The sequence below is a fragment of the Ursus arctos genome, unplaced genomic scaffold (genome assembly GCF_023065955.2).
Source record: "Ursus arctos isolate Adak ecotype North America unplaced genomic scaffold, UrsArc2.0 scaffold_20, whole genome shotgun sequence".
NCBI classification, from domain to species: Eukaryota; Metazoa; Chordata; class Mammalia; order Carnivora; family Ursidae; genus Ursus; species Ursus arctos.
Window position 1 is genome coordinate 35,494,582 of NW_026622875.1, and position 27,282 is coordinate 35,521,863.

General features: G+C 38.6%; 1 protein-coding gene across 1 annotated transcript in view; it reads right to left on the bottom strand.

Annotated features, from left to right (window-relative positions):
* Positions 1-2,443: 2,443 nt before the first annotated feature.
* The window catches only part of EFHB (EF-hand domain family member B), a 49,324-nt gene continuing 24,485 nt past the window's right edge, over positions 2,444-27,282 (bottom strand). The window contains exons 6-13 of the mRNA XM_026496941.4: positions 27,041-27,170; positions 21,767-21,850; positions 21,114-21,181; positions 17,327-17,481; positions 9,906-10,113; positions 7,153-7,365; positions 5,519-5,700; positions 2,444-2,782 (exon numbers count right to left, since the gene is read on the bottom strand). Of these exons, the coding sequence (XP_026352726.2) occupies positions 2,609-2,782; positions 5,519-5,700; positions 7,153-7,365; positions 9,906-10,113; positions 17,327-17,481; positions 21,114-21,181; positions 21,767-21,850; positions 27,041-27,170 (1,214 nt within the window). The 3' untranslated portion in view covers positions 2,444-2,608. The remainder of the gene's footprint in view (positions 2,783-5,518; positions 5,701-7,152; positions 7,366-9,905; positions 10,114-17,326; positions 17,482-21,113; positions 21,182-21,766; positions 21,851-27,040; positions 27,171-27,282) is intronic.

Sequence of the window (27,282 nt, forward strand, 5' to 3'; positions counted from 1 at the left end):
AGGCTTAAAGATAGAAGAACTATTTCAGATTAGTGGAAACTAAAGAGACATGACACCTAATGCAGCATGTGATTAGTGACTGGATCTAAGCTAGACCAAGAAAAAAATTTCACCATAAGAAACATTAGCATCATAAAGAATTTTGGGAGAAATTTGAATAAGGTCTATAGATTAGATAATGCTATTGAAATGACAATTTCCTGATTTTGAAAATTGCATTATAGTTGGGTGGTAGAATACCTTTGTTTTCAGGAAAGATGCACCGAAGTATTTGAAAGTATAGTGTGCATGTGCGGATGGGTGAGTAGGTGGGTGGATGAATGGATGGATGGACAGAGTTGAAGAAAACAGAGCTAGACAGTAGTTAAAGCAGTAAAAGACAGGTTTTCTTCAGGAACTATTGCAACAGGGGAAGAGAGACCTCAGTAAAGAACTGGGCTTAATTTTGAACATAAGAAGGAAAAGTAGGTAGGTATTTATAGCCAAGGAGCAGGTTGGGAGAGGTTGGTGCATGGAAAATTATTAAGAGAAGACATCGAGGGTAGGGGTATAATTCATGTTAAACAGACTTAACAAGAATTTTTGCTAAAGGCAGGCCAAGGTTTTATACATCAAAGTTGGGGGATGAGGAATTTGATCAGATATCAAGGTAGGGAGGGTAGTCAGATATCAAGGGTAGGAGGATTCACTCTAGACTTAGCAGGATTCTTACTAAAACTGAGCAATTCAGGCTCAGTTAGGACAGACACAGAAGGATAGATAGGTAGGTAGGTAGATAGATAGATAGATAGATAGATAGATAGATAGATAGATGATAGATAGAGATGTGTTTGTAAATGTTTAATAACTGGCTCTTCATAGGGGAAGAATCCATGATCCATAGCATTTGTTTGTTTCCTTAGTGTAAAAACTCCCACTGTAGCTGGTTTCAAACTGTCATTGTGGAGTCACTGGATGCAGCAGTGGAAAGAAATGCTCGCAATTGACTAGCGTGAACCATTAACAGTGGTTCTAACACACCACTGCATAATGCTTTGTACTACTTTTGCAAATCTGTAAGTCTGAAATTATTTCAAAGTAAAAAGTTAAAATTTTTAACAAATATAAATTACCTATATAATAAATGAATTATAAAATTATTTTTTCTAGAGCTTGGGTAGAGCATTTTTTAAAACTTAGGTCTTTCTTTTATAAGTAATGGTAGACTACATTATAACCATAGTATCTAAGTTAAACAGTAATTTTTCATATAAGTAGACAACAAAAACAAAATTCAAGGTCTATCACAGGGAAACATTGATAGAATACATGTTAATAAAGTTGTATTACTGATCAAGCTTCAATGGTGGCTTCAACCCACACCTGGTACTTCTGATGTAATAGAAAGAACACACTATGCTGAGGTCACACCCTCCCATCATTCCCACACCTCATCCAGGCCAGGGCATCAGAGGGCCAAGGCACAAGGGAGGAAATGATTCAATACAATTTGCCACTAATAATCTCTAAAGCTACATATTAATGGTGGGTCAGCTACATCCTCTTTTAGGACAATATGCTTTTTTGGCCATAGGAAGATAGATTTTTTTGAAGTTTTTATTTAAGTTCCAGTTAGTGTAATCTTGATTTCAGGTGTACAATTTAGTGATTCAACACTTACATACAACACCCCGTGCCCATCACCGCAAGTGCACGCCTTAATCCCCACCACCTGTTTAACCCATCCCACCACCCACCTCCCCTCTAGTAACCCTCAGTTTGTTCTCTATAGTTGAGTCTGTTTCTTGGTTTGCTTCTCTCTTTTTCTCCCTGTGCTTGTTTGTATTGTTTCCTAAACTCCACATATGAGTGAAATCATATGGTATTTGTCTTTCTCTGACTGGCTTATTTCACTTAGCATAATACTCTGTAGTTCCATCCACATCATTGCAAATGGGAAGAATTCACTCTTTTTTTTTCATTGTGTATATATATATACTACATCTTCTTTATCCATTCATCAGTTGATGGACACTTGTGCTGTTCCCATGGTTTAGCTATTGTTGATAATGCTGCTATAAATAGCCATAGGAAGATATCAAAACTAATGGCTATTATGTCATTGATGGAACTCCAGCTTTTGTTCCCTAAATCCTGCTTCCTGTGTTTGTTTTCCTCAGATGCTAACAGAGACAGAAAGCTTGCTAAGCTTATTATGTTTTCTTATAGTGACACCTGAAGAGAAGGATAACAAAAAGTTGAAAGCAAAATTTTGTCAACCTGGTATCACAAACTAGACTTTGAATTTCAGTCAGCCAACTAAAATGCACAGACTTCTAGAGTATTCTAAACATTACAAACGTCTCCTATCATTCTGAAGTAGGTCTTTGGTAAGGTAAAAGGTTAACAGTAAGTGCTTGTCAAGTTCTCTGGTGTTTTACAGAAAACAATAAAATAAATCGTAAAATCCCAAATCAAATTTATTAGCAACACACACAGGCATAGGAGTCCTACTACATACAGTGATTGCTGAATTCTAACGTAATATCTAAAACCAGAATGGACTGAACATTTTTTATGAATGCAAACTTAACAATTCTTTTGTTTAAATGAATGAACTCCAAAAACATCACGTGGTTGTTTTACACTTGACCCGGTCTGCATGTTGTAGCTCATCCAGAACGTTCCTGATGGTCTCAACACAAACCTCTCCTCTGTGATGTTTTTTTGATGCAAGATTCCATACATTTTCAAATTCTTCATCAGAAAGCTTGACACCAATATTACATAATATCTCTGCAATCTAGGGGAAAAAAAACAGTGAGAGTCAGACTAAGATTTGTGTTTTTAAATTTATATTTTAAAAATATCTTTATAACATCTAAGACTACGGATATTTATCCCAAAAAAAGTGTGCACCCACGCATGTGTGTATGGGTGTGCCTGTTACATATAATAATAAGCAGATATCAAAATCCCAGTATTTTCGATTCAGAAATCATTTTGTTAATATGAGGATATTCACCTATACTAGCCCATATATAAAATTACTTCCAACTCTTTAAGTGTTTCTGGTCGAAAGAAGACTTGCTGAATTTGAGTTCTATCTCACTCACTTCTTGTCACTAGGATCTTGTATATGTCATGTCGACCCCTTGAAAATTAGTTTCTCTTCTCTAAAATAGGATCATTTATAAAATGCTTCTTACTGGCCTGTTATAAACTTTATTGTTGTAGGTGTGCAAATGCCAGAAAGATAGAGCATGCATGAACAACTAAGCAAATTAAAATCTGAGCATATTGAAAACCAGCAAATTTTGGTTATAAGTCATCTTTCTGCAATGATAATTATTATGGGAAAACATGTTTCTTATGTCCCAGGGAAAATTTAAGAAAGGAAAGATGAGAACTAGCAGTGGGAAGAAATGTTAGAATGAGTAGAGAAAATAAAAGATTTGAAAAAAAAAAGAAACTAAATTTATGTCTTTAAGATTTTTTAAATTTATTTATTTGAACAAGAGAGAGAGAGAGAACATGAGTGGGGGGAGGGGCAAAGGGAGAAGCAGACTCCCCGATGAGCAGGGAGCCTCTATCCCAGGACCCCAGGATCACTACCTGAGCCCCAGGCAGACACGTAACTGACTAAGCCATGCAGGTGCCCCAAAACTAAATGTAAAAGAGGAAAAACATTTACTATGAGGCACACAGAAAAAAAGCCAAGAGGGAAATGAAAAGAAAGGTTAGACAGTGAATAGGAAAGCCAAAGAAATAGAAGAGTTGCAGAATACATCTATTAAACAGAATCTTAGCAATAATTAAAAGATCCCCTCGAAATGATGTGCCCTCGTGGGAAATTAACAGTATAATCAAATACACTTGGAATTCAGAAGAGAAGAGCTGCCAGCATCTGCCCAATTGTTCTACAGCAAAAATACCTCAGTGTCCCTGTGCAGAGCTGTGATGTACCCCCATCTGGTGGCAGGTAAAGACTGTCCCCACAGAGTGAACTCCGGAAGTGGCCCGAGTCAGTCTTGAGCATCCCAGACCTCCGCCTCTACTTCCTTTCCCACTCCTCAGGAGGCATCCCTCCCCTAGTTCCCTATTCCATCACAATACACTGATTCACTAATATTTTCCAGAAGCCCATCCATTCTCAAGTTAGCATTACTACTCCAACCATTCATTTGGGCTCTTTCTTTTTTTCTAGATGTGTGAGTTAAGGGATGACGTCCTAGTTAAAAGAATTTTAGGCATCATGCAACAAGCAGGAGATTTTTGTTTCTTTGGGCAACCCTATATTTCTATTTCATAGGGCTTTTAGAGTAATCAAGGGAAGTGAAACAATCTGGGAGTGTCCCTTCTCTGACCCCTGGGGTGGACCCTGAGTTCCTTCTTTGGGAGAGCCAGCAGGCGTCTCCTCTGAGTTTCTTCTCCCTTTTTCTTTTTGTCCCCTACCTTAGTAGTGATGAAATGTTGGAATGAATATGTGATAATTAAGGTAGTAGCTAGTAAGTTTTCAAGCCATCAACCCTTCATCTGAAGTACCAGAGGCATCATATGTCTATTTATATATCCTCAATCATTCCTAGTTAAGGATATGAAAATTCTGAAGCAGCTGCACACCCTAGATTACACCCTGCTTTCTACAAGTGCAGATCAAGACAGGCTGGCCGAGCGTTGCTATTAATCTTTGGCCCGTAGAACCCCAGTGGCTATTCTGACCTACCTGGTTGCTCCTGTTTTATAACCCGTCTAGGAAGAAAATCACCTAGAATATGAGGACCGTGTTTTCTAACAAAAACAAAAACGAGATACATGGGCTGACAAATGGTGTGGCAACAGGACAGAATATTTTATCTTTTATTTTTTTATTTTTTTAAAGATTTTATTTATTTATTTGACAGAGAGAGACAGCCAGAGAGAAAGAACACAAGCAGGGGGAGTGGGAGAGGAAGAAGCAGGCTTCCAGCAGAGGAGCCTGATGCGGGGCTCGATCCCGTAACGCCGGGATCACGCCCTGAGCCCAAGGCAGACGCTTAACAACTGAGCCACCCAGGTGCCCCTGGACAGAATATTTTAAATCAGTGCTTTCACAGATAATCTAAGATATAAGATAGCAGCAGTACATGAGGAGGGAGCAGAGTGGCCTTTCTCATACCTACCTTTGGTTTTAGAGATACAAAACCATGAGATACTTATACAAGGAAGGGATAGATCCCTTCTGCTTCTTCTCAACTAAGAATAGTGTTGAGTTCCTTAGGAAAACAATTTTCTTCTTATACATAGCTCATAGTGGATATATGTGACTGTAATGTCTCCTATTATAGAAGAAAAACTGCTCCAAGAATTGTACCAAAACATCACAACCAAACTAAACATTATCCTCAAGAATCCTGTATTTGGGGATCCTGATGACTCTTGTAATATCAAAGTTCACATTTTAAACACTCTAAAATTAGTCATTGATAAACATTTTCATCTTTATGTGTTTATGTGAAGTTGACATTTCTTTCAACTCTTTTAAAATAATATGCTGTACCTCTTTTTTTGATCTGGTCTTGAAGAAATCTCTTTCAAACACTCCTTTCTGACCAAAGATGGTAGGATGTAGTAATGAATAGGCATTGCCCTCTTCACCATAATTAGTTCTATCACTGATTCGACGAATTCGCGGGGCAGGAATATCAGACCGAATGGTTGGAACGCCATAGATGGGATAACCTAGGACACCAATGAGAAAGGAAAACAACCATTCTAAAACTGTGCTGTACAATACAGTAGCCACCAGCGCCATATGGCCCCCTTGAAATGGGGCTAGTCCAAACTGAGATGTAATGTAAGTATAAAATACATACTGAATTTCAAAGATTTAGTGCCCCCCCCAAAAAAAGTGGAATATTTAATCATTTTATCAATTGTTGAAAAAATATTTGGAAGATCTATATATTATATATAAAGTATATATACTGTTAAAATTTATTTCACCTGTTTCTTTTTCTTAAAATTTTTAAATACATGTAACTCCGATTATATTTTTATTGGACAGCACTATTCTAAAGGGAGTAGCAAAATCTCATTATACCAGAATATATATAGCATGTCTATAAAATCCAGTGAAGAAAAATCCATAAATCCTTAATCATGTCCTCAGTCTAAGGAAGTGATCTTAACCAACATAAAGTAGTCTCTAACTAACCAATAGTCATTATGCTCAATATGAGATAGGAAGTGTTATGAGTTGAACTATATTCTCCCCAGATTTATATGTTAAAATCCTAACCACCAGAACCTCAGAATGTGACTTTATTTAAAAATAGAGCCATTGCAGGGTGCCTGGCTAGCTCAGTCGGTAGATCTCGGGGTTGTAAGCTAGAGCCCCATGTTTGGTGTAGAGATTACTTAAAAATAAAAAAATCTTAAAAGAAAAAGAGTCATTGCATTTGTAATTAATTAAGATGAAGTCACACGAGAGTAGCGTAGGCCGCTAATCCAATGTGACTGGGAGCCCCTATAAAAGGGGGCATTTGGACCCAGGCGCTCACACAGGACGACACCATGTGAAGGTGAAGGCAGAAATCAGGCTGATGCAGCAAAAGCAAAGGAAGCCAGCAACACAGCAGAATCTAGGAGGGGAGCCCGGAACAGATCCTCCCTCACAGCCCCAGAAGTAACCAACCCTGCCACCCTGGCCTCAGACTTTCAGCCTCCGGAACCGTAAGATGATAAATATCTGTTGTTTAAGCCATCCAGTTTGCGGTACTTGTTATGCCAGCCCTAGAAAACTAACGGATGGAGAATGAAGATACAGAGAATAGTTTTGCAAAAGCTCTTCAAATATTTGAAGGTAATCTGCTTGGAGCTAAGAACCACATGGCTTATGAATCTCCTAACACTTGGTGTAGTCTGTGTAACATTCAATGTTCTGATCATCATAGATCAATTTCATTAATATTGACAGAATCATTTTACTTGGGTCATCATTAACAATAGTTCAGTTCCACCTACATTTATTGAGACCTCCTGGATGGTTCAAATACAGAACTGAATGAAAGGTCCTACACTTTGAGAAACCGCTTAATGAAGATAGAGACTGGGAACAATACAAGGACAGACAAAGGACACTTCTATGTTTGCTGATCCTTTTAAAACTCAGCAAATAATAGACATACTCACAAGTAGAAGGAAGAGCACCTACAACTGCACTGATCTCAGAAGAAGTTGTCTTATAGTGATGAGAAACTTTATCACGTGGCCTCAGTAGTGTCCGGAGAGTCTTTTCTGAGCTCCCTGGTTCTTTTAAGACAATGTCTTCTGGCTTTATCAGGAGAGTTGGTTCAGATTCTTCAACATTAGCCTCGGCAGGGTTTGCACAATCTGGTTTTCTGCCTTTAAGCAAAGAATTGGGGGTGGGTAAAGTACAGGGGGAAATCACTACTTGGTGCTCGCTGCTCTGCAACAACATCAGTTTTCCGGGGAGTCTCTCCTTGCTGGCAGAGACTGAGACGGGGTGGGGGAAGCCCTCCACCGACGCCAGTGCCCCACCGTGGAAGAGCAAGGGCAGGCCAATGTCATGTACCAGGAAATCCGAATGTGGCCTATTTCTTCTTGCCACTCCACCCACTTTACTCTAGAATAAAGCTTTTTATATCTGAGAGACCAAATGAAAATGTGGAACCCATTTTTCCTTTAAAAAAAAAAATTAGAGTTTATTTTTATATTTAACTTGAACTATGGGATTACCAGAGTTGTTTCCAGAGTAGTGTCCCAAGGAGAGGCAGAAGACACATTTGGAGTTGTAAATTCCACACATACCTGATGATGGCGGGGAGCCCCGTGTATTGCAACATTTGGACAGGCAATGAGACCACAGTGTGAGCTCAGGAATCGATTTTATAAATCACCCTCTTCACATTGGTGTATAAAAGAAAACCGTGAGGTGAAACTCAAATTGTAAGACTCTGTCCTTTTGAAGATCTGCTTTGTTGACTCATTCTGAAATTTAGGAGTAAATTCCTGGCACATCTTTTTCACAGAGCTGGTAGTAATACAGCTAGCACTAGAGGGCGCTGTGGTCTTTTGCTCTCTCGAAGAGCTCTGAGGGTTGCAAAGGCAAATGGTGCCCCAGTATCAGGTTGGGGTGGGAACCGTGGCAAACCAGAAAAGACATGCCTATGTAAAGTCTGCAGCCTCCATTCAGCTTCTGCCAATCATTGCCATGAACACATTCAGGCCCTGTGTTCCAAAATCTCTAATCCCCTCCCCGTGCCCCCCAAAAAGCAGAAATCTGGACCAGTATGAGAAACAGTGTCTCAGAAAACTGTTTGAAAGCCACTGCCTTAGAACACTTACCCCTTTCCTCTACAAATCAACAGTAAGTATAATTGGATATAAGGAAAACTCCTGCCAAAACATTCCTGAGCCCCTTCTGACTGAACCACTGGTCACTGTCTCAGAAGATGGAAAACCTCAAGGACTCCATTGAAAGTAGCTGGTGGAAGTCAGAACCCCAAAACCAGGAACAATTTGAAAAATGATCTGGTTTGAAAACAGTCTTCTCTGCTTTCCCTCACTACTTCATGAGTTGTGCCAAGAAGAAAAAAACTCTACCACCCCTTTGTATTTCTGAAAGGACTAGGGTAGAATTGTTTTCTATAAAATCTTCATTTGGTAAAGAAGATTCTCCACTTTCCTAGTGGCTTGAATAGAAAGACCATCTCAGAAACTCATAAGGGATCACACTGTTAATAAGGCCCCAAATTTGGTTTTGGCCTTGCAGAAAGGCATGACCCAGGAATAAAAGTAAAAACAGTAACAACTTCATTTTTTAGAGAAAAATATTCCAGAGGAGATAGAAATGTAAACAATCTTTTTAAAAAGTTAATCCTCTCTAATAATCAAGATTTGAACATTAAAGTGAACATAATAACAACTAAATTACAAGAACGTTTAAAATAATCCTCGGTGGTAGCAAAATTAAGAGTAAAACCTCACAGATTTGGCTGATAAAATTGCAAAGTGGTACAATCATTTACAAAAGCAAAATGAAAATATAGTTACTTCTGGGACAATAATAACATTCATAAGAAATGAGATATAATTAGAAACAAAGATTTTTGAGAGATGATAATCATTATAGCGTTACCGATATTACTTCTAAAATATCTGGAAATAACCTAAATTTCAAAGAGTGAGGAAATGGTTTAGTAATTCATCATACATCAGCATGAAGGAACTGAAAATGAAGTTCATAAAAAAGTTTACCATAAAACTATTTCTTAATTCCATAGAAATTTGAAAGCTAAATTTTAAAAAGCCAAATAAATATGGTATATTCACTGTGATTTTATACATATATATATATACATGCATAGTTAGTTAGTTAGTTAGTTAGTTAGTTAGTTAGTTAGTGATGCAGGAAGTCAATGTGGAAACATGAAAATATTTGAATAAAGGTAAAGATTGTTCTTTCTCTCACAAAATTTAAAAGAATAAATTTTCTTACGTCAAATTCTATCTTACTATTGAGTTTTCCTGGGGGAGGGGAGCTAATTACTGAAAGAAAATGGTTTTCAAACAGCTTTCTGAGGAACTGTCTTTCATATTTTGGACTTCAGTATAAACTAGCTTTTAATTTTTTTTCTTTTGAACGAGCAATACATGGTTCCAAATTCAAAAAACATAAACACATAGATTAAAATGTGAGTTTTGCTGCCAACCTGTCCCTTAGCTACTTGGTTCCCCTTAAACATCATCAAATTCTTTCCTGTCCTTCCACAAATATTCTATGCATAAACAAGCAAATGATATGTATATGTGTACATATTTTTAAATATAAAATATTAAAGTTGACAAGAGTCAAGCTCCTAGAAAACTGAAAATATTAAAATTCCATTTAATAATTCAACAAACTTTCAAAAATTAAATACCTTTAATAATGACCCTCTCTTCATACTCTTTAAGAGGCATTTTATCTTTCCAGTTAAGAAAATTTGCAAATTCTAGGTAGTTAATCAGCCCATCATTATCCACATCACAGTAGTCAAATAGCTGGTCCAGGAGTTTCTCATCTAAGAGCAAGCTGACCTGTTCACAGGCCTCCCGAAGCTCGGCTTTATCTATCACCCCATCTCCATTCTGTTAGACACAAAGCAGAAAAAGATGAAGCAAGCACCGTCTTTAAAAGCAGAGTATGCAACATCTATTATTTCATTTAAGAAAAAAGAGATCACATAAATTCAAAGAATTTGTCTTATTTTTTACATAACAGCAGTCAAATATTAAGCAAGATCCTCATTGTGTCAACTTGATATGTGCACAGTAATTCCAACCCTGTTTGGAGCGGGGTGTGGCTCAGAATCTTTGTTCATTCTACTTTAACACTTTTTTCTTTAAATCATGCTGTTTACACTGTGGCAGGGCAGGTGTAACCATGATTTGTGCTTGACATTTCATTTAACCAACACTGTGAACTTTTGACAGCTTTCTACATTTTCCCATGCTTTCAAAGTTTTTAACACCTCTGGTGTTCCAACTGAGCACTAAATGGTCCTCCACTCTGTTGCCTGGTAATGAGGAGAAATTGGGAAGTAGTTGTAGGCCAAATAGAAGGTGGCAGATTCAAAGACCGTTGCCTGCTTGTTGTTAACACTCCTATGGGCAAGAGGGACATGCTACCAATCTGGCCCCACTGTAACAATTAGCACTAAAATTCATCCTGGTAGGGGGAACAGGGGAAGTTCCGCCTTCTTCCAGAAAACAGTTAAAGACAGGAGCACCTACACTGAGTGAGAAAGGAGGGAAGTTTACGAAGGCTTTGGGCTGGAACTAGTTGGTTCACTTCAGAGATAAAGAGGTAGTCTATGGCCATACCACCCTGAACACTCCCAGTCTCATCTGATCTTGGAAGCTTAGCAGGGTCGGGCCTGGTTAGTGCTTGGGTGGGAGATAAACGGGCTGAACACACAATGCTTGTTGTTTTGTTTTTTTAAGATTGTATTTATTTATTTGAGAAAGAGAGAAAGTGAGACAGAGCAGAGCAGAAGAGAGGGGCAAAGAGAGAAACAGGCTCCCCGATGAGCAGGGAGCGCCATGTGGGCCTCCATCCCAGGACCCTAGGATCGTGACCTGAGCTGGAGGCAGATGCTAACCAACTGAGCCACCCAGGTGCCCACATAACGCTTGTTAAGGAAGAATGGCAAGAGCTGAGATGTCTTACCCCCTCAGCCCCTCCTGGAGCCTATCAAACCTTAAACCCATTTGGAGATGATAGTAAAAGATCTAAGTATTTTTGCAGTGGGTCCTGGCTGCCATTAAGGAAGCTTTGGCCCTCTCAGAGAAAGCTCCCAAGAGAAAAGATAAATGACTCATTGACTAGCATTCAGCTCTTCTGCTCAGGATTAGTTTTAAAATGCTGATGAAGGTGATCCCTGGAGAATGAGGAACTGAACCAACGATCTCTAGATAAATTCCTGCAGTCAGATCTGTAGGCCTGGAAAACATCCCTGATGCTAACGTTGAAACAGAATGAGTATTTAAAACATTATCTTCACAAGGGAGATGCAAATGTGCTGGACTAAAGTAGATTCCTTTATAAAAACCTCTGCTGCAAGCCCGAGTCAACCAAAAATGCAAACCCCATAGCCCTAGCTGAAAAGCTATGTGGGATATGGCAGTTGAATCAAGGGGTCCTCAAAACTGAAATAGGTGGTGCCAACAATGACTTCACTGCCCAATATAGCGACTTGGGTGGTTTGAAAACACTGGTGGTTTGTTTCATTGTGCTGCATACCACTCAAAACTCAAATGTTTCTTTTTTTTTTTTTTTTTAAGATTTTATTTATTTATTCAACAGAGACAGAGACAGCCAGCGAGAGAGGGAACACAAGCAGGGGGAGTGGGAGAGGAAGAAGCAGGCTCATAGCGGAGGAGCCTGATGTGGGGCTCGATCCCATAACGCCAGGATCACGCCCTGAGCCGAAGGCAGACGCTTAACTGTTGTGCCACCCAGGCGCCCCAAAACTCAAATGTTTCTTACTCTCTGTACTGAGTCATGCCCTCTGCACCCTTGATCCCCCCCTCCTCCATGCTCCAACCTTAGCTGCTCTAAGGAGAAAGATGACTAGATGTGGGACCAAGGTCTCCCTGTCCCCAAGGGAGATCAAATGCTACATTCATCTGTTCGGATATACTATTGAATTTCAGAGGGGCAAAGTCTCAAACTTTTATGGCCTCTTTGGATATGGGTGCCAAAGTCATCATCCTACCCAGTCTCTAGGGGAAGGAGATGTCTGCATTCAGCTAGTAGGGTTAGGGCAGGGTTTGTTCAAAGTGGAGAAAGGAAGCTAGCAATATATTATTTCTGTAGCTTCCACTGCTGAATGTATAACTGGTACTGATGCTTTGCATGCTTGTATTACTAATGAGCCACATGTAGAGGATGCTAGTACCTTTGGAGCCCCACAACCCTAATGACCTCTTTGAGCCTCAGGTCTCTATGACTAACAATTTTGACACTTAGAACTTCTGGGTCTGGTTTACTAACTTGAAACCCAGTCGTCTTCACTGGAATGCTGTGGCTTTTAATGAGAGCTATGAATGATCAAAAATGGGCATAGTCAGTCTACTCAAGGTTAGTCTCATGGTTCTGGCCAATACTCCCCTCGATGAACCCATCATATTTTTACTGACTCTTTGACTGTTACCAATGGCCTGTCTATTTGGTTTGCCATTTGGAAAACTACAGACTGGAAGATTAAAGACGCTGCTTTCTGGGGCGCCTGGGTGGCTCAGTCGTTAGGCGTCTGCCTTCGGCTCAGGGCGTGATCCCAGCGTTCTGGGATCGAGCCCCACATCGGGCTCCTCCGCTGGGAGCCTGCTTCTTCCTCTCCCACTCCCCCTGCTTGTGTTCCCTGTCTCGCTGGCTGTGTCTCTCTGTCAAATAAATAAATAAAATCTTTAAAAAAAAAAAAAAGACGCTGCTTTCTGAGTCTGAAAACTATGGAAACAAATCATAGCTGTTGATTGAACCACGTGGGTAAGTCATATAGATGCCCATGATAAGGGCCCATTCTCTGCTCATTCTCAGACTGAAATAAAGCTTCTGACTGATCCTAAACCATCCATATTGCCACCTTTGCTACCTGGATCCATTGTTGTACCAGACATGGTGACACACAAATCATTACAAAGGAAAGCACTCCATTTTTCTGAGGCAGAGGCTATCACACCACATGCCATACTTGTGACTCCTGACAAAAGTTGGCCAATCTGTCTCACGGTGAGGGAGGACACATCACACATAAGACATTGCCTCCGTGCTCCTGGCATATTGACTACATTGAACCTCTGTTACCTCTAAAGCTATTGGTGGTGCATCATATTGTTGACACATTTTCAAGCTATGGAATTGCTATTTCAGTTCAATCAGCCAGCTGCAAGCATGAGAGTATGGCCCATGAAATTAATCTGAGTCATGTGTTTTGCTTTCTGGACCATTTTCTGCCTGACAATGGTGTGTCTCACAGCAAAGTGTTAACAATGAGCTGTTAGTCAAGGTATTCAAAGAACCTTTCCTACACCCAGCCATCCACAGCCATCTGGTAGGAGTGAGCTTTGGAATAACCTTCTCAAAAATTGTCTGTCTTCCTCCCCAGCTTCTGGCTCACACAACCAGTTTTATCACTGAATGCAGCTGTCTCCAAAAAGGAATAATCTCATCTCAGCTACTTCCTGGATAACAATTCGAATAAAAGGAATTGACCCTCAACTCTATGGTCAACTAATCTTTGACAAAGGAGGAAAGAATATCCAATGGAGAAAAGACAGTCTCTTCAACAAATGGTGGTTGGATAGCCACATGAAGCATAAAACTGGACCATTTCTTTACACCATACACAAAAATAGACTCAAAATGGATGAAAGACCTAAATGTGAGACAGGAAACCATCAAAATCCTGGAGGAGAACACAGGTGGCAACCTCTGTGACCTTGGCCACAGCAACTTCTTACTAGACACGTCTCCAAGGCAAGGGAAACAAAGGCAAAAATGACCTATTGAGACTTCATCAAGATAAAAGTTTTTTGCACAGCAAAGGAAACAGTCAACAAAACTAAAAGACAAAACAGAATGGGACTTATCTTATCAGATAAAGGGCTAGCATCCAAAATCAATAAAGAACTTATCAAACTCAATACCCAAAGAACAAATAATCCAATTAAGAAATGGATAGGAGACATGAACAGACATTTCTCCAAAGAAGGCACACAAATGGCCAACAGACACATGAAAAAATGCTCCGCATCACTCAGCATCAGGGAAATACAAATCAAAACCACAATGAGATACGACCTCACACCAGTCAGAACGGCTAAAATTAACAAGTCGGGAAACAACAGATGTTGGCGAGGACATGGAGAAAAGGGAACCCTCTTACAGTGTTGGTGGGAATGCAAGCTGGTGCAGTCACTCTGGAAAACGGTATGGAGGTTCCTCAAAAAGTTGAAAATAGAGCTATACTACAACCCAGCAATTACACTACTGGGTTTTAACCCCAAAGATACAGACGTAGTGAAGAGAAGGGGCACCTGCACCCCAATGTTTATAGCAGCAATGTCCACAATAGCCAAACTATGGAAAAAGCCCAGATGTCCATTGACAGATGAATGGATAAAGAAGAATGGAATATTACTCAACCATCAAAAAATGACATCTTGCCATTTGCAACAAAGTGGATGGAAATAGAAGGTATTATGCTCTGTGAAATAAGTCAGAGAAAAACAATTTTCAATCAGAGAAAGACAATTATCATATGATCTCACTCATATGTGGAATTTAAGAAACGAAACAGAGGATCATAGGGTCAGAGAGGAAAAAATGAAACAAGATGAAAGCAGAGAGGGAGACAAACCATAAGAGACTCTAAATCATAGGAAACAAACTGAGGGTTGCTGGAGGGGAGGGGACGGGGAATGGGGTAACTGGGGGATGGAAAAAAAGAAAAAGAAATAAAACATTTTTTAAAAAAGAGTAAGAAGAATTGGAATAACATAAGTCTATTTTGAAAATCTGGGACTCTACTGTGACCACTTCTGGACATGATGAGTCTTTTTATTTCCCCTCTAGATTTTGAATTTCCTAAGTAGAAAGCCTACACATTATCTGGAATAATATTTGATGCACAGTGAGTGTTCAATAAATAACAGAATTAATCCTCTAAGCCAAGAAGATTCACTTAGGAAATCATGGCTTATTTGTTCTGTTTTGTTTTGTATTTTTCATTAAAGTAAATCTGGGCATTCAATAATAGAAAATTCAAATAATCAAAAATTATCCTACAGCTGTACTAGAAGACCCACATCTTATTACCCTCTCAGGAAAAAAAAAGCTCCTCGAGGACACTGAGCACTGCGTTGTGCATATTAAAAGTTAACTATTTAAAAGGTATATCAACATTAAATAATTCTCAGTAATTTCCTCCCTGCTTAATTTAATTTTATCATAAGGAATATGCCTGGTGGTTCACTAAGATAATCAACAGCTATTAAGATGATCATCTTGCCTATAATTACATTTAAAATGAATTTTTAAAAAGCAGAGCACTATGTATTGTGGTCGGTTCTCTTATTCATATCACTGCTATCTAAATTTACCCCTCTATCATCTTTGTAAGATGCTTGTATTTGAGTAAAGCGTAAAATGTACTTATTTTAGCTTACATATTTTAATTCTGAAGATTAATTTTTAAATTACCTGTAAATAGCAATTGGTCTCTATTAAAAACCGGAGAAACAGTTGAATACTTACATTTTTTTTAAACACAACTTTGTGAGAAATGTAGTGGGTGACTGATTGGTGTTTGTCCCTACATAATTGGTACAAAACCTAAATGAGATATTTAACCCACTTTTTATTCATCAGTACAATACAGGCACACAGGCCTCTAATCTAAAAACAAATAAAGTGAATGGATTAAACTGAATAAGCCAATGAGTAATCAAGATTTTTTTTTAAGATAAAAAATGTGAAGTGTAACTTTTCTAAAATTGTGCTCAACGTTGGAAGAGAGATACAAATATTATCTTTTCTTTTTGAGATAAAATTATTCTGCTTTTTTTTCCTTCTCATATCAAGATTATGATACACTGCATCATCACAGGTTTATTTATGAGCTTTTATTTGTTTAAATTAGACTCATTCTAAAATAGTTTCAGTCTGCCTAGAAAAATAAGTACAATTAAACAGAGCCCAAAAAATTAAAGAAATCAGGGCAAAGAGAAAATAGAGATGAAATAAAAGAAGAAGAAATGTGGAATAAAAAGAGCACACAAAACGTATGCTATAGGATCACATTCGCAAACTAGATGTGTTTTGTTGAATTGGCTCTGAGCTTCCTGGTGGCCAAGTCAAAAAGTATTCACAATTAGTACAAAATTCATGCTTCTTAGGAGGTAAAAACAAACCAGATACATAAATGAAGCACAATTATTTCCTTTAGAAAGACTGGGTTTCTTTACAAAAAGGATACATGTGAAAAAAATAAATAACAGTAATGTTTCACAAGAGGTTTGTACAATAGTGCACCTTAGTATAAAAAGGCAGTGCAGCTTGGTGAAAGCAACCCTGTAATGGCCTAAAATGGTGTGAGGTAATTATGCAGGCCTAGACTGAGCTAACTTTATGAAAGGACACAATTTTCAGTAGGTTGAAAATGGAATAACCTTACACTCCCAAAACTGAAACCATACCCTGCTCACCCAGGGGAGCAGCAGTCCAAGCTTGACTTGGACCCAGATCGACAGCATTGTGTGTACATACTCAGCTTTAGGTATAGATGGCCTAGACCGAGGAGTCTTTCCTGGGGATCTACGATGCCCAACCCCCACCCCTTGCTCCCAGCACACTACAGTTTAATCTGCCACAGTGGTTCTCAAATTATATCAGAATCACCTGCAGAACTTGTTAAAACACAATTGCTAGGCCCCAAGCTGGAGTTCCTAATTCAGTAAGTGGGACTTAGATTGCACATTTCTAACAGGTTCCCAAGTAACCCTGGTGGTGATAAAAGGACCACACTTTGGCAACTACTGAATTATTCCAGGGGTCAGCAAACTTTTATCATCAAGGGCCAAAAAAGTAAATATTTTTGGTTTTGCAGGCCATTCAGTCTCTGCATTTGTAGTGCAAAAGCAGCCATAGAAAATACTTAATTTGTCATGTAAAATTATTTACAAAGACAGGTGGTGGGCTGGATTTGACCCACAGACCATACTCTGCTGACCCCTGATCTATACCACCCTGCCAGGATCTGTAAGCCACACATAGTCCAAAAAACTCCATTCAAATACTGGCCTTATCATAGTGCCTGAAAGCTGCCAGCAAAGTGTCAAAGTTCTGGTAGTTAGCTTTCTTCAAGTGATGTCGCACTGCTGCAATCAGGGCTCTCTGTCTGTCCTTGCCCCGAAGATATTCACCCGGAAGTCTGTTATGGATGAGATCACCAGCTCCTATTAAAGAGAGTGGGAGGAGTCTTTTAGCTGAATTTAAAGTCTGTTTATATTATTCCCATCCTAAAAAAGAGAAATCTAGCAAAGGCTGTGAATGAAAAAAAAAAAAAAAAAAAAAAAAACCCACGCCTAACTCTGACACTATTATGCAGCATGACAGAAAACCCTTGGGCATAAAAAAGTACATAAAGTAATTGATAAAACTGAATACTTCTGTTTTATGTGACTCCTCTGCTCAATGAAAAAGTTCTGACAAAATGAATTTGGGCGGCGGGGGGTGGGGGGGTAGCGGGAATCATCAGCCCCTACATGGCTGTCTTTCCTACTACTTGAAGCCCTTGCCTCTCTGCCTCTTTGCAGACATTTGTCTACAATGCTGAGGATCTGCAAGCTAGGGCAGAGTCCACGTGGGGGCCATTCTATATGCCTTGAAGTTGACTAAAGCTCTGCGATCCCTTGTAAAAATTGAACTCAAATACCCTACTCCCTTCTAATATGAATTTACAGTCTGCCTCCAGTATGCATATCAAGTTCCCATTTCTCAGCCCTGCGTCCCAATACAACCACCTGCATGCCAACCCTCATCCACAATTCTATTAACTGAGTCCTGACCCACAATCGCCTCAGTTATCTGGAAGTAATAAACTCTTCAATCCACCTGCTACACGCCCCCCCATGTGCCCCTTGCTTCCATTTATCATTCATGACTTAAAGGAACTTCCCCAGATTATGACACAAAGAAAGTACAAACATACACACTGCCTATAAGCATTCCTTGCCACTCCCTTTTGGGAAACATTCCTTGGATGTTACTGGTGACAGAGATCAGACTAGAGTTGACCATGTTGCTTTAAATGCGATGGCGTGGGGGTTGTCACAAGAAGGAACCTTTTTTTTTTATGTTTTTTTTATTATATTATATTAGTCACCATACAGTACATCCCTGGTTTCTGATGTAAAGTTTGATGATTCATTAGTTGTGTATAACACCCAGTGCACCATGCAATACGTGCCCTCCTTACTACCCATCACCAGTCGATCCCATTCCCCCACCCCCCTCCCCTCTGAAGCCCCCTTTTGCCTCCGTTCATTTTCCCCTAGCCTACACCCCTCCTCTTTCCTGCTTTCTTGGGGCAGGATCATGTTGGCAGTTGGCTATGATATCCTAGATGGAATAATTTCAATCACTACATTTGTTGCAGTTCACAGCAACTAATATTTATACCTACTCTGTATAACACCCTATATTAGGCTCTGTCAAGAGAGTCTTTTAATAGATACTCATTGCGCCTCTAAGATTTTTATTTATTATAAAATCAGGAGTTAATCCCACATATCCTGATAAAAGTCACATTTTTAGGGGTAGATAGGGGTGAGAAGCCCACAACTAATCCTGGTTCCAGGAACTGGGTAAATCATCTGAAACGGAATCAGCTACCATCAGATCATCCTAAAGTGGGCAAAACACAAGTAAGGCTCTGTGAGAGGAAATCAAGACAGTGAGAGTGATTTTTGGCAAGTAAGCATGGCTTCCTCCCGTCCTCCACATTCCTGCCTCTGATATAAACACTGTGGGTGGCTACTGTGTATAATGGAGATCTTCCTACTTTCACAGGATGGCTCTTGCTTGAGTTTTTATCTTCAGAAGCCTTCCCTCTCTATTAAAATGCAAAAATAACTACTTGAATGATTGTTTTTTCAACTCCACATGGTTTTCCCACCATAATCCCACTAGATGTAACTCCTGTCGAGTAAAATGTATGCTGATATCTTCTTCTGGCTTGGCCCTGAAAGAATATGTATGAAGCTCATGTCAAATCCCTTGCAATTACTCGAGTCATCTCTATAGAGCTAAAATCAGGAGCCCCGGGAGACCGATGACCTAGCTATCATACCATGGCTGTCAGAAAAGCCAAGCAAGCAACCAGTTCCCATTAGGCAGCACTGTCCACCAGTCTTGGATTTTCCTTTACCTTGCCTCTGCTCTGGTGCATTCTTGGAACTGGCCACAGCCCTTACGCTCTTCTTGGAGGTGTCTTAACATAACCAATAACTCCAGGCCTTAGGGAGGAGACATTCTTTGTACTGCTGCCTTTATTTCCATAAGTGAGTGTAAAAGAGAAATCCAGGCCCAGCAGAGAAATCAATATGTTTCTAGAAGCAGGAGCTTTCTGCAGAATAAATGCTATTAGTTGACCCCAATAATCACCACAAAAGGTGAGAACCTAGAGTTAATCTGCATCTATCCATAAACTCCAGGAAAGGTCCAAAGAGGACTTAGAGTCCCTTTTCACAGTTAAACTACGCAGGACCAATGCTGGTACTGATACTTACATATTTTAAAAATTATTAATGTCAGTGTCTTTCCTTTCCATTTTGTAATACTATCTCATTCAATTTGTAGTGATAACTTCGATCAACTATTAGGAAATTTGTCAATGTTGTCAAATTGTCAAAATGATAAACTATGTGTTAGATTCACCAATTCATGCTATAAATATTTGTGAAAAATGTACTGTGTGCTAGACCCTGAGGATCCAACAGACAGCAAGACAGAGCACCCGCCAGCATGAAGCCTGCCCTCAAGTAAGCAGAATTTACCACGATTACCTATTTATTTTTCAGGCCAATTGATGGATTTCCTAAATCATCTCTTAACCACTCTTACAGGTAGGAAGAGCCTCTAAAATGTACAGGCATACATTAAACATGTTAACAGTTCATCTAAAAACAGAACTGAAATATAATTTCCTAATTAATGCAATTAATGATATTCTAAAACACTATTTCATAAGTCCAATAAATATATATATTGTCAATGAGGGGGCTTTAGCTAAAATATTTTCAGTAGCAGTTTTTAAACCTTCGTGTACCTAAGAGCCCACTGGATCAGAATGTCTGGGCACAGGTCCCAGGAACCTGCATATTTAATAAATTCCCTGGGTGATTTTAAGGCAGGTAAACTACAGACTATACTTTGAAAACCACTGATATACAGCTCAATCCTGATATGCTCTATCATAGTCTTCCCTTTGGATGTCTACCGTATAGATTGCTTAGAAATAAACACAAAATCCTGGCAAGTTTCTTCTGCCACTTTATGGAAGTGGGAAGACTGTGGTTCCTAATTATGTGATTGAAGAGTACAGTGGTTTCTCAAACTTGAATGTGCTTACAATTACTCTGGGAATATCGTAAAATGCAGTTTCAGTTTCGGTAGGTCTGGGGCGGAGCCTGAGATTCTGCATTGCTAAGAAACTTGCAGGGGACATCAACACTGCCGGTCTGCAGACCACGTTCTGAGTAACAAGGGCCTACTACAATGCTGGAATTCATTAGCAAGCTGCCTCAAATCACCTTGGCTTATTTAATACAGGCCATATTTATTTTCGAAATAAACTTCTGAGCCTTGTCTACACTTAAGGTATTCATTCACAAAGGCTCTTCAACTGTACCTATTTCAAACATAATATGAACATTTTTTTCTTTTTTGTGCTACAAATTGTTCATTAATGTTAATGTAATATTTTAGACCTTTGAAATTAGAAGTTTGAAAGAAGGAGATGGTGAATTTAACCACATCACTTCGTAAGGATGTTGTTGTTTTTTAAGGAGAAAGTTTGTATATTTACCATACTCCTCAGCACGGAGACAAGCACCAAATGTGTGGTCTGGGGGAACATTCATTGTTTCTGCAATGCTATCAAAGAAAAGATATCCTTTAGTTAAAATACTCACCACGTGGCATCTCTGGAATTTAAAATATGCTTGCCATATGTTTTTAATAGCCTGTATTTCTCCTATAACCAAACGATGAAGATCAAACAGAAGTTCTCCAGCCGATCTTCTGTCTAATCTTCCACTTACACAGGCAACGATTAAACACTTTCCCCGGCTTTCGGTAGCCCACATTTAAAAAGAAAATTAAGAACATACTCAAAGCAGAATATGGAAGTAGAGACAGACAGGCAGACAGACAGAGACAGGGAAGAAAGAGGAAAAAAAAAAATGTAACATGATAAATTAAATTTCTAATGTCCCAGAAATAAAGCTTCACATAAAATTCTCCCTCGTCTCTGAATGCCCTCTTCATCTCAGAGGACTCAGCACTTTCCTAGAACCCCAGGCCCTACAGAAGCTAAGAGAGTTCCCTGATTAACACAAAAGGAAGACTTTCTTACTTAATGGATAGAATCTAATAGAAAACAAACCAACATTTACCACAAGAGTACTTTTTAAATTCCATCCAAAGACACTATCAATTCAAAGTTAATTATTAACTTACGGATCTAAAACTTTTCCAAGTTTATGTTGAAACTTTTCTTTGAAATCATCGACTCTCTTGGATACGATCTTAGCTCCTCTATTCCTGTAAAGTTAGAAAACTGTCAAGCATCTCTATTACCTAAGTATTCTTGGCTGCCAAATACACATACAATGAGGAATACCACAGTGTCATTTGTTCTGTTTTTTCTTTTTTTTTTTTTTTTTTTTTAAGAGAGAGCGTACCAGTGGGGAGGGGAGGGGCAGAAAGAGAGAATATCTTAAGCAGGCTCCATATCCAGCGTGGAGCCCTACACGGGGCTTGATCTCAAGACCCTGGATCATGACCTGAGCTGAAATCAAAAGTCAGAAACTGAGCCACCCAGGTACCCCTTGGAATACCATAGTATCATTTGGGCCATCAAAACACTACACAGAGTTTCAAGAAGTTATATGCTAAAAAAAAGCTGTATATGTTCATTCTTCTATCATTTAGATTCTATTATAAAGATAAGTTTGTAATAGAATATAAAATTTTGTCTAAAGAATAAGACAAGCAGATTTAAACTTTTTTCAGGAAACAAAACCAAGGTGTTAATATCATTATCATAAATGCGACTACAAAAATTTCTAAAAGAAAATTAGGCACCAAATAAATAAATAACCAAAGGATATAAACAGATAATTCACATCTAGTAAGCAAACATATGGAGAAATTATGATCCCCTCCAGTAATAAATCCATAATAAAAGAACAACAAAGTGGCACTTTGAACACAGTGCATAAGCAAATAGAGAGACCGACAGAAAGAGAGAATACCTAACACGGGCACAACGTACGGTAAAACAATTGATAGACTGCTGCTGCAAATTTCTATAGTCCTTTTGGAACTAATTTAGTAATAAGATTCAAAAAGCATAAAAATGGTCATTCCCGGGGCGCCTGGGTGGCACAGCAGTTAAGCGTCTGCCTTCGGCTCAGGGCCTGCTCCCGGCGTTATGGGATCGAGCCCCACATCAGGCTCCTCTGCTGAGAGCCTGCTTCTTCCTCTCCCACTCCCCCTGCTTGTGTTCCCTCTCTCGCTGGCTGTCTCTATCTCTGTCGAATAAATAAATAAAATCTTTTAAAAAAAAAATGGTCATTCCCTTTCATCTATGTCTGGGAACCAATCCTAGGAAGATAATCCACACAATAATTTAAAATGTGGGAAAGTTATAGATATAAAAATGTAGCCTCAATGACTACAAAGGAAAAAAAAAAGAAGATAAATGCTTGATCATGGAGGGCAATTAAATTATGTCACATTAACAAGAATACACTTGGCATGCATTTTAAATGTTGGTTATTAAGAATACACAATATATAATTATTTTATGTTAAGTAAAAAAGCAGTATATAAAATAGGATTGCACTCTGAATAAAAATATGCAAACATTTACACAGGAAGCTACACTAGAAAGAAATACATTAAAAAGATAATAATGGTTGAATTTTGGTGACAGGATTATGGGTGATTTTATTTTGCCAATTTTCTGTACCATAATTTCATTACTTCTATCACTGTGATTAAATGAACAAGGTTTCTTTTGAGAACTGGAAAATTACAACACTGCTATTTAATAACATTAAAGTTAATAAATTCTCTATTGTTTTGTTAAGACTAAAAACAATGAACATTTAATTCTTAAACTCCATTTGCTTTTAAAACTATTTCCTGTACTATAGAAATGCTGAGCTGAATAAATTTCTGGAGAAGAGTGACACTCTGTGGAGAAACAAAAGATGAAATATAAAGTAATTCATCTCTTCTGTCTTCATTTACTTCCCATTAGTTCAAAAACGGGAAAAAAAGAACAATATGGGTATAGTCAGAATAAATCAATGGCAGTTTAAGGGCCATAATTTGAACGAATAAAGTTGACATTCTAAAAACCAGCTCCAAAGGGCATAATTAGGAACATGCAGGGATGAAATGGGTAAGGATTGTTACTACTCCTTTTGCCGTAAAAGTGCCTGGATTATGTTTCTCGGAGAACTAGGAAGTATCTGTAAGCAGTCATGGATGTCGAAACATCCATAACTGCAACATCATTGCACACTCTTACAGTGTTCACTAAACAACTTGAAATAGAGGCTTTCGTGTGAATTTCTTCATTTAAACACACACACTCACCTATCACAGGAAGATTCTAACTGATTCTTCAAACCAAAGGTCATAAACAGAATATAGATAGAGGTAGCTTGACAGAAATAGACCCCTTAAAAGTTGAGTGTAAACCAAGTTTACATTAAAATATAAAATTGAGATACCTTAAAATGTAAACATATTTAATTCCAAAATTATAATAGAAATCACACTGAAGAATGAAACAGTGAGTTGTTGGGGTTTTTTTTTAAGATTTTATTTATTTGAGGGGGGGAGGGGAAGGGCAGAGGGAGAGGGAAAGAGAGAGAGAATCTCAAATGGTTTCACACTGAGTGCAGAGGCCAGAGCCTAGAGCCCATCGTGGGGCTCAATCCCATGACCCTGAAGTCATGACCTGATCTCACAACCCTGAGATTATGACCTGAGCCAAAACAAAGAGTCAGACCCTCAACTCACTGAGCCACCCAGGTGCCCCAGTGAGTTCTTTTTAAAATCCAGCAAACGAAAGCAATGAAGAATTATTGCTTTAGCAATAATTAAGTTTTGAAATATGCGAAGTATGATCAAATAAAGCATTGTACCATAAACAGTGTTTCCTTGGGGGTAGAAACAAGTTAGATGAAAATGAACCCTGCATATTACCTCCTTTGACAAATTCAGTGTATTTTTTAAATTTAGATATAATTGGCATATAACATTGTATTAGTTTTGGGTGTACTCAGTGAATTTTTCCATGACTATCCCACCAAATCATTCATAAATATGTCCTTGTTAATAACCTAAAGGTTCTACTCTTAGGATGTTCTTAAGGACCACATTGTCAGGCTGCCTGGGTGGCTCAGTCAGTTAAGTGTCTGCCTTCAGCTCAGGTCATGATCCCAGGGTCCTGGGATGGAGTCCCGCATCCAGCTCCCTGCTCAGCGGGGGGCCTGTTTCTCCTTCTCCCTCTGCCTACTGTTCCCCCGGCTTGTGTGCTCTCTCTCTGTCAAATAAATAAAATTTATTTGAAAAAAGGACCGCATTGTTGTTATTAATGTGTTTATTTCAGATCTTTTATAGATTTATAGCAGGTTTATATTTCTAAGCTTTCAAAAATGGATAAACCATATTTTGTCATCACCTCTAAGCATTTGTTTCTGTATTATATTTAAATATATATATCTATAATCCTTAAATATTTAAATAATATTTAAATCATTTTTTCATGTTTTCCTTTATATATAGTTTAACTGCTTTAATATTAATCAGTTAACAAATATTTGTTATATGGGCTCTTCTTTGGTAGTCCAAAGAAAACTCTTATGGGTTTAATAGAATATTACAAAAACTTATTTGGTGTTTGTGTTTTACCATTATTGTTTTTGAATAATTCAAGTATCGGAAACTCATATAATAAAAAAGTAGAAGAGGAATGGAAATTGCTATTTCAGGCCTGTGATCACAGAATCCAGTGCCAATAAACCTGGTATAGTGGTTAGGGGCAGCCACACTGCGTGGGTTTTATTCCTACCCCTAGTACTTCTAGTTGCATAGTATTGGGTAAATGATTTAACTTCTGTGTACCTCAGTTTCTCCACCTGTAAAATGGACAGGATAAAAATTATAATGCACCTATCTCGTGGAGTTATTGGTAGGATTAATTTAATACTATGTAAAGCAGTTAGCACTTTGCCTCTGTTACAGGGAGCTCCTATCACAGGGACCAGACAGACGGATGAGCCAGGCAGTTTGGGTATCTGTGGGAATGCAAACTTAATGTGCTCACTGAGACCCATGGAGACTTGGATAGCCAGCATCTCCTTTAAAGAGGGCAGAGGGCAAAACAAATCCACTCCCAGTATTGATGTGTAGAAATGCAAGCACAATGTATTAGTTTCCTGTGGTTGCTGCAAGAAATTCCCACAAACTGGTGACTTTAAACAACAAAAACATTCTCCCACAATTCTGAAGGCCAAGAGTCAGAAGTCGAAGCTTCAGCAAGTCTGTATTCTTTCCAAAGGCTCTAGGGAGAATCTATTCATTGCCTCTTCCAACATTTGGAGGCTATTGGCATTCTTTTTGGCCTTTCTTGGCTTGAGGCTGTATCACTCCAATCTCCATGTTCATATCACCTCTTCTTTATTTGTCATCTTTTCTCTTCTGTCTCAAATCTCCCTCTGCCTTCCTTTATAAGGACACTTATCATTGGATTTAGGGCCCACACAGATAATCCAAAATGACCTCTACATCTCAAGATTGCTAATTACACTTACACAGACCCTCTTCTCACATAAGGTTAACATTCATAGGTTCTAGGAATTAGAACAAAGACATGTCTTGGGAGGGGGTACCATTCAAGCCACTACTTCAATATTTCCAATCTTCTGATTTTTTAAGCGTAGTAGGAAATATGAATTTTTATTAGTAATCTCCCAATGCTTAAGTGTTGGCTTATATATAAAATATAACACAGAAAATGAAAAATTAAAGAACTTTAATTTTCTAGGCAAGTAGTCATATATAGAATTAAGGCATAAAGAGGTCACAGTTTACAAAAGTTAAGTCAGATACTCAGGTGCCCAAATAACTAAAAAACTGAATGATAAATGACAGTACAATTATATGTGATAAGATTGTCTTATAGAGATCTGAAAGCCCATACCTTTAAGAAACATGTATAGGGTTGGGGTGCCTGGGTGGCACAGTGGGTTAAGCATCTGACTCTTGGTTTCAGCTCAGGTTGTGATCTTGGGGACCATGATCTCGGGGTCATGAGATCAAGCCCCATGTCGAGCCTCACATCGGACTCTGTGCTCAGCAGAGTCTGCTTGGGTTTCTCTCCCCCTCTCCCTCTGCCCAGCCCCTCTAAAATAAATAAATTAATCTTTTTTTAAAAAAAAAAAGGAAAAGTCAAAAACATGAATAGGGTTGATTACATAGATTAAAAACATGCACATATATCTTCAGATCTGCTATTTGTAAAGGCATGAAGTAAGTTAGAATGACACACACACACAGTATCATGGTTATCTCTGGAGGAACTGGACAGTTTGGAAGACATATCACTGCATATCTTTTCCTATTAATTTTATGTTTAATCAACAGCTCTTCTTTAAATCCATGTGCCATATATCTAATACCTGTTTCAGGACCCAATATAATTAAACTTACATTTGTAGCTCATGGAGCCAATATAAAGTTTTTGCCATGGCTCTTCCATCATTAAAATGTGGTGTTGGGACCCCATACAAGTTAAACCTATGGAAACTTGATGGGTTATACTTTCGGTTCTTTGCTTCTCCTGTGAAAAAAAGAGGAAGCAACACAAATAACCTTATCTCGCCAGAAGCACATTATGCTCTCACTGACAATGAAAATGAGAGTGGGAACTAAATGGAATTGTAACAGTGCCA